The sequence below is a fragment of the Pyxicephalus adspersus genome, chromosome 1 (assembly GCF_032062135.1).
Source record: "Pyxicephalus adspersus chromosome 1, UCB_Pads_2.0, whole genome shotgun sequence".
Lineage (NCBI taxonomy): Eukaryota > Metazoa > Chordata > Amphibia > Anura > Pyxicephalidae > Pyxicephalus > Pyxicephalus adspersus.
In genome coordinates, this window is record NC_092858.1 from 43,550,142 (window position 1) to 43,558,736 (window position 8,595).

The 8,595-nt window shown below is 36.3% G+C and overlaps 1 protein-coding gene across 1 annotated transcript in view; it reads right to left on the bottom strand.

Moving 5' to 3' along the window:
* The window catches only part of LOC140322446 (inactive dipeptidyl peptidase 10-like), a 78,893-nt gene continuing 70,298 nt past the window's right edge, over window positions 1-8,595 (bottom strand). The window contains exons 23-25 of the mRNA XM_072399044.1: window positions 7,496-7,568; window positions 3,752-3,825; window positions 1-3,367 (exon numbers count right to left, since the gene is read on the bottom strand). Coding sequence (XP_072255145.1) covers window positions 3,245-3,367; window positions 3,752-3,825; window positions 7,496-7,568 — 270 coding nt within the window. The 3' untranslated portion in view covers window positions 1-3,244. The remainder of the gene's footprint in view (window positions 3,368-3,751; window positions 3,826-7,495; window positions 7,569-8,595) is intronic.

Sequence of the window (8,595 nt, forward strand, 5' to 3'; positions counted from 1 at the left end):
TATCTTTATTTTATGCATATAATTTTTCACAATAGTAACAAATTCAACATCATAATAATTTGACTTGATTTTCATTTTCTCTAACTGAGAATCGTAGGGTAGGGAGAAAGCTGGAACTTCTTTGTTATCTGTAGTTAACTTTTGTATGCTCATCTAAACCAATCAGATTATTTCATGATCATTGCTATCTTATTTTTGCCAAATGTACTAGATATATTTAATTGTAAAAAAACATGCACTAAGGATTATAATATTATATTTCGAAAAATTTCAGCTGTTGTCTTTCTCTAATATTTTGGGGCATACCAACCACAAGTTTTTTTTTATATCCTTTCTTCAGCTAATCTATTCCCATAGCCGAGCACCTCTATTCCTTTAATTAGTTTAGTTGCCCTTCTCTGCACTCTCTATTTCCACAATGTCCTTTTTGTGAACTGGTGCCCAAAACTGGACTGCATATTCCAGATGTCTGACTAAAGCTTTCTTTATGGGCAGGATTATGTCTCAATCTCTGCAGTGTATTCTTCTTTTAAAATTTTGGTTTGGTATTGCATGCTGTTATTAAGTTTATGATCTGCTAAAACCCTCAGATTCTTTTCTATTTTTGATTCCCCCAAATCTATTCTTCTAGAATGTGGGAGGCATGCATATTGTTAGCTCACAAGTGCATAACTTACAATATAACAATTAACATTTATCAATAATAATTTGTTATTGTCATTTGCCACTTGGATGGCCAAATAAAGCGGACATAAACCCACATTTTTACTTTACATGAAAGTGTAGACAACCCTTTTATATAAAGTTAAAATATATATATTTTTTTTCATACTGCAACACCTATTTTTTGGCTTTTGATCTCAGCATGTGCAGAAGGGGCATTTTCCTTTACTGAGGGGAAGGACATGCCAATCTCACTCATACGCAGTGAGTGCGCTACATCACCCAATCTCACACCTGCTCAGTGGGAGATCAGGTGACCTAGCCAGGGGAAGGAAGAAGAGTGAAGATGGCGGCACCCAAAGCTTCCTCTGCATCAGAATAAAGAAGAGTCCTGGGACAGCGCAGGACCTGATTGAGGAATTTTCAAGTGCGATTGAGGGATCTGTGGAATTAAAAGCAAGCGTGATTTTTTTGTTCTTCAGTTTGGTTCCGTTTTAAATAGTGCATCCAGGTCTACTTGGAGATTATAGACATCTTGTACTGACTTTATTCCATTGCAAAGTTTTGTGTCATCTGTCAACACAGAAATCCTACTTTTAATCCCAAACCCTATATAAATTATAAATGTTAAACAGTAATGGTCCTAACATTGAACCCTGAATACATCACTAATAACCTTAGAATATTCAGAGTATGAATCATTAATCGCTACTCTCTGGATGCTGTCTTTAAACCTGTTCTCTAGCAAATATACAGATTACGTTTTCTAAACCTATAGACCCTTACTTGCACATTAACTATCTGGGGGTACTGTGATATATATATATTTTTTTGTAAAGTCTAGATATACTGTATCAACTGCCACTCCATTGTCTTTTTACTTCCCTGTAAAAAGAGTAAATTTTGTCAACTTTGGTCTTTCTTGAATCCCTGCAATCACTTATTATTATTATTTGCTGGGAAAAACACTATGTGTTTTTTTGTTAAATGTACAGGCCTATAGATACTTGATAATCACTTTACTATCATTGGCCAATCCATTGGTACCATACCAGTGAAGTTCCTAAAAATTAGAAACAATAGCTTTAAAATACCAACGTTCAGTTCTTTGCTGATATGTATATATATAATCCATCAGATCCTTTATGAACCCTAATGTTATCTAACGTTTGGGCGATCACAATAATTTTGAGCAATTGCAATTTTTAAGGGTGTGACAATACTAGTTCTATTTTGGACTTAAGCTCAATCATTTTCCTTTGTATACACAGAGCTGAAAAAGGGTTTAGTAAACCCACCTTTTCTAAATGACCATCATATATGGGACCTTAAAGCTGAGCGCTAGAGTAATATTTCAAATAGACTCATTGATTCCATGGTTCCGCACATACTAACAATTGCATTTTTTAACTCTAAAATCATATGCTTTTTACAGATAATGCATCTTTTATTACCAATGATTTCACTGGCGGACCCCTCATCACTAATTTTCCTTTGCCTTTAAGTGTAGTTCTGGAGTGGAGGTGCCATCATTTCAGGCTGTTGAAGGTGTCAGTATATTTCCCATGTTTTCAGGGGTAATATAGCATGGGCACAGTGCCACTGGTAGGATACAGGCTACTATGGAAGAGTAGATTCAGAATAGTAGGAAGTCTGTCCTATGCCAAGCCCACAGATGACGTTGCCTTGCACCAAAGCATGTGAGGCAGCCAATAGATAATGGGTGAGTTTAAACAGTGTTAGTATTACTTTTAGGACCTTTAAATGCAGGGCGAATCTCAAGTCATGAAAAAAACTGCATAGCCAAAATTGGGTTCAGTTTTAAACACTGGTGAATAAACTGCCATAGAAAAACATTCAAAATAAACAACAGATTTTCCTAGAAATGTTTCTGCCATGCATTGGGGCATACTGACAAGTACCTATAACTGCAATATACAGGCTTTGACCAGTTCTGCTATTCAACATATAGCCCAAGCATTTATAAAGATATAAAAAAAAGCTTATACAATGCTTCCACATCGGTCATGTTCTTTTCTTCAAGGTTAACTGCTCTCTAGCTTTGGCACTTCTGATCACTTCTTCCATTGGTTGTTACTAAAGGTTCAATTAGTTCATATAAACTTGAGGGGATAATTTTTTGTTAGTTCAACAGATGACCATGTAAATATTTAGCAGTCTAAAAAATACAGTCTGAGTGACATTTCAAGGAATTTTAAATCCAAATGTGACTGGTGGGATGGAGGTTTTACAGGTATGTTAGATAAAGTTGCTGGTATTTAGCACCTTATATCACAACAACTGTCAGTGGTACATTAGGCAGATTTATATTATCTTCTTTGCCGTAGACTGCTAGCTCCTCTTCTTTCCTTCCAGAAACATTTGTTAGGATAAAACCATGGCCTGTGGAAATTTTGGTTCACTTATCATCATGGCATACACGACTGGCTTGTAATAGAACACAATACTAGTATTTTTGATGAAAGCTTGAGTATGGATAGCCAAATAAATCCACGAACAGGTGTTAATGGCAATATCATCCATATTTTGTGCTCTCATTAAGGTTACCAAGGAACCCCGCTCACAGATCTCTCTGCCTGGTGCCACCATTTTGAAGACAGCTCTGCAGATAGGAAATCACAGACTGGTTCAGGTGCTGCTGGCTGCCCTTTGATAGGAAGAAATGGTCCTCATCAGGATAAATCTACAAAGTAGAATAAAGCAATGTTAGATTTTGTCAACTTCTTGGGAACAAAAATCAGTATAATATCCATGCTATATGAGGATTTCATTTGTTCCTATTTTTAAGAGTTTTTAATTAAAACTTCACCTACACCTCTTTTTGTTATTTTTTATAAATAAATGCATGTGAAATAAAAAGGAATTAATAGCCAATCTAATATTACTGATGTATTACCCATATACAGTTACCACATTACAATATTTTCTGATCCTATATGTGCACTTTTGCAGGCTCCCATGCAATTAGTTTCTTGTCTACAGCATATCATTTTTTTATACCAGATAGGAACATTGCAGATCTCATTTTCCTGTAAGCACTTTCTGCAGTATAATTCTACAATCATACCCTTGAAGTAACATTGGCTCCAGCCTGGATTAGGCGACTCAGTAGTTCAGCTGTATGCTGGAAATGGACGTTTGCTTTTATTGGAGAAAAGAAATACACAAAAATATGGAAAAAACAAAACAGTGAGTGAATTATTTAAATAAACAACTTTACATTAGGTCAAATAAATATAATATGTAAATAATCTTCTATGTAATGGAATCAAAATTGAATCTCTTCACTTATTCAGGTTTACAAAAACAATTCAACAATGTTAAAAAGTAGGCTATTATATTGAAATGAGGAATTCCCTGAATATAAAACATTACCACCTGAATATAACACATTACCACATTTTACCATCATTCTTGTAGTGGCTGATAAGGGTATGCTAGCCTTTATTTCTGAGCCCATTGTCTCCACCACATTATAATAACCGGGAACAAAGCTTGCACAAGACAGACGAGAATCTTTGACAGCACCAGAGAATTTTTTCTTATTCAGTCCTAGCATTTATGGCATGTTGTGATCGAAGAACTAAACACAGGTTAAAATATTTTGGATTAAGGGGACCAGTCAGAATTGAACAGTTCTAAGGGGTCTATATATCAATGTAGGAGAATCTGTTATCCAGCTTCCTTCTTTGAGCAGAAATGTTTTATTGTAGAAGGGACCTTCTGTGGTATGTAAAGACATACCAGATTTCAGATTACAAAGTGGAACTTTATTCCACTTTAATGATGGGGACAGCCCACCAACTTCAACATACTGTAACTGAATACCTGACTATTTCAACTTTTTCTTTAAGCACAAAATAACATTTTAAAAAGCCACCATTGCCTATTTATAAAACAAGGAATCTGACATTCCCTCAAATATTCCTCTCTTGGGTTCTTCCAGGTCCATGTGTTTCATTGGCAGGTTTGGATTCCCACCAGGGAATGTTTGAAGGATGCCAGATTTCCCCTTTTATAAATATAGCCTAAATATTTACTATTCTATCATTATTAAACTGCACATTGCTTAAACTGTGCAGTATCCACCCTGTGCTCTTCCTAAAATGTTCACAAATCTTTGCAGTATATGTTTATGCCTTCCTAGTGTTGGATATGAGTCATCTGTGTTGCATTCTTACTGATGATGTGGCCTGTTCTATTTTTTGGAATATAATGATAGGCTTTACAGGAAAAAAGGAAAGTAATCTTTGTTTTTAATTTATTCAAAAAGGGATGTTTGTGCAGGCAGGCAGTTGTCCCAGTTTCACTCTGTCACAACTCTCTTGTCTCAAATATATTTAAAATGAAAACAAAAGGCTGTGCATATTCACATAGTTCTTTAACTGAGCTTTGTTTCATTTTACCTAGAACTGTATTGGATATAAAATGAGGAGTTAGTGCTCCTTATTCCCTCCCCATGTGACTAATGAAAATATTCAAGGAAATGCAGGATTACTTTTACTGATAAAGCAATTTCCACTACTGTTCCATGTCAGGCCACACTGACTCCATTGCTTCTTCTAAGGGATGAAAGGGAAATTCCATACAGACCTTGACCAGTCTTCACACCACTTCAATGCCACCACTGAAAAATCCTGGTATTGACCTAAGCCTGATTTTTTGCTGTCATAGTGGAGCAGCCTCTCTATTAGCCAGCTTATTTGATACTGTTGAAATACATTTACCCTCTAACCTAGATAAATCCAAAAAATTCTAAAAAAGATATTACAATTACCCCTTCCTCACTAAAGCACAGACCCCTCTCTCCTGCACATGCCTGCAGTTCTGAGCCCGGGCACGTCTGCTCCTTAAGATTTTATAATTATAGCCCCTCCTGCCGGCCAATCAGAAAATAGCCTCTAAACCATCCTTGGCTATTTAGGTAGCCCAGACACAGCACTAAGCACTTTTGCAAGGTGTCTCTACTAGGGCCGAGCTCCTAGTTCTACTGAGCTAGTTGCTGTACACATGCTGGTTAATTCAGTGCTTTCCCTGTCCAGCTCCTGTGTTAACCCCTTGTTGTCCAGTCTGTTGGTTCCCAGCCAACTTCCTTGTACTGTTCCAGTGTTCCTCTCTGTTTGTGGATATCCCTGTGTCACCTGTGCCTCCAATTGCTTCCAGTGTCTCCCGTGTTTCTGCGTCTGCAGTGGCCCCTGTGTCACTGGTGTCTATTTTCTAGATTTGTGGTATTTGACCCCTGGCTTGTGACCTGACCTCTCTTGCTTGCTGCCTGCCTCAACCTTGGCCTTCCTTACAGTTCTTCTGCCTAGTGATTTGGTACCATGAATCGTCCTACCCACCCCGGTGTGCCCAAGGACCGCAACCTGGCAGTAACCAACAGTGCAACATACTCACCACTAGAGGCTCTGGAGAACACCTGGTTACTACTTAGACTCTGCACCTTGCCCCTTCTCAGGGCTCACACCATGTCTGTGCATGCCATAGCGCCCCCTAGTGGCCCTATCTCCACAAGCATGACAGAAGATAGGAGATTTGCAGTCCTGAATTCATTTGAAACTTCAAGCATGTTTTTTGAGTTAAACAAGATCCAGTTGTATGGTTACTATACAGCCTTGTGAGTCTTTTAACACAATCAGGTGCCCCTTTCACCAAGAGAGCAATATCTAGCGATAATAAAACCCATTGCAGTCTATGAAAAGTCACCAACTCTGTCACCATTTTATAGAAGATGCCAAATATTCTAAAAAGCAAAAAAGTAAAGCACAGCACAGGATATGCAGAATTTTGGATTAAATTAAATTAATCATTATTATCAGTATAGAAATAACTTTATAAATTTCCTCATTTCAATTTTAAAGCAACAGTTGTCATTAAAAGACAATGCAATTGAGTGAGATAACAGCATCCCTACAAAAAATTATTACACCTACACATAGGGTTGATAAATAATAAGAATAAGAAGACATAAAATCTTCAAACTTTGCAACCTAGAACTTGTCGAATGTAAACATCACACAGAGTTGCATCAAGCAGTAGATTCACAATGCAATATTTTAGAGTGCTATTGATATTCAGTTTACAGCACACAGCTCTTAGGGAAAACTGGGGTTTGATTTATTAAAGGAGTTTAGGATACTCACTTAGCAAAGTCAATTTTCTATTTGCAAAGGATTTAAAAAGGAGGTAAAAATTCACGTGCAAGAGTATCTTGCAAAAAACATTATTGGATGATTGAACTCTGGATAGCTTCACATCATTGACTCAACTAAGTAAAATATCCCTTTCAAAGTTAAAATTAACTTTGCTATATGGACTTCCTTTATTTCTTTAGTAAAACAACCCAATTGAGTATTACTGGAAAATTTTATAATATAGACTTTTCTTATTTTATAACGGTAATGTAGTAATTTTTTTCTACTTTAATGACGGGGACAATTAAATTAACATTTAAATGTGGCCACAAAATGATCCCAGCTCCCTTCCATGTGCTGTCAGTTCCCAGGCACGTGATGCATGCTGTGATGCTTGCTGTTAGGGTAGAAACCACTCTGTCATTTCAGCAAGTAAGATCATACATCATGCAGACCACAAGAATATTATCTTACCTAAATTAAAATGTACAATAATAAATGACTGTTTGCTATGTTAATTAAAGCCAAACTAAATTACTTGATGTTATAAACATTGGCAGTGAATAACTTCCCACTGGTACATTCACATTCTCTAGTAAAACATGCTTGTCTTTATAATGACATTAAAATAAAATGATCTAACATGCACCTGCTCATTCCATGGATGCGAGTCTCACCATCTGCAGTGCCATGGACCAGTAGGAACTGCTGACTTTGTAACCGCTGGACATCATTCAGCACAGAGGCCACCTATGGAGATCAACACTCAATGTAGAGATAAAACTAAAGATAAAAATGATGAGGCTTTGCAATATACTGATTTAAATATTATTATTATTATTTATATTATTTTACAAATTAACAGTTCATACGGGGGTGCAGTTATGTAAATAATGTCCTATGATATTATGTATCCTCTAAAGTGTTTAAAAGTGTTTGCTTTTAGGTGACCACTCTTTAGCCGAAAATGCACAGGTTCCATATAAAAAGAGCAGACGGGGTGTGTGTGAGGGGGTGGGGGTATGGGAGTTGCTTTCTTGGGTCATTCACTTATAAATGTGGAAATCTGTAAATTTGATTGAGAAAACTAAAAACGACTATGGAGAATACAAGGTTTTAAAATAATGATGTTAGATTTTACTTTTGTTTGTGTTGTCAGCCAATTCATCATTTACAACGTTTAATCTGACAATGATATTATGACTTGTTGATAGTATCAAGACAGTTAGTGGCGTTCCCTCTCAAGGAAAATGATTATGTTCTACAAGTGGTGAGCAGTTCCATCAGGATATGAAATAAATGGAAAGAAACATTAGCATGATTGCTGACTATTACTGAGGGCTGAAGTGAGAAACTGCAGACAAAAAAGGAGAAGCCTCAAGAGTAGTTTTGAAGGACAGCAAAAATGCCATTTAGTGCAAGCATAGAAATCTTAGTACTCTTATTTTTTTTTCTATTTTGATGTTTGTCTTGAAAATAAATTACAACGGAGATTATTCATAAAATTTGGAAGGAATAAGTCATGTAAATGAAGACTGCATAAATTGTTACAGTTGATGTTGACAGAAAATAGATGTTGTTGTTTTTTAATTCAGCAGCCCAGAATAGTAACAGTATAAATAAGTACCGGTTAAAATATTGAAGACAATTTTCAAGTCACTGGATTTTGCAAGCCATTGTAATATACCAGGAAGACCATAAAAATCTATTACACAGTTGACGTTTGGAGTGTTGACCAGAGAACCATCTAAGCTTGCTATTGCACTTGGGAAAAAAA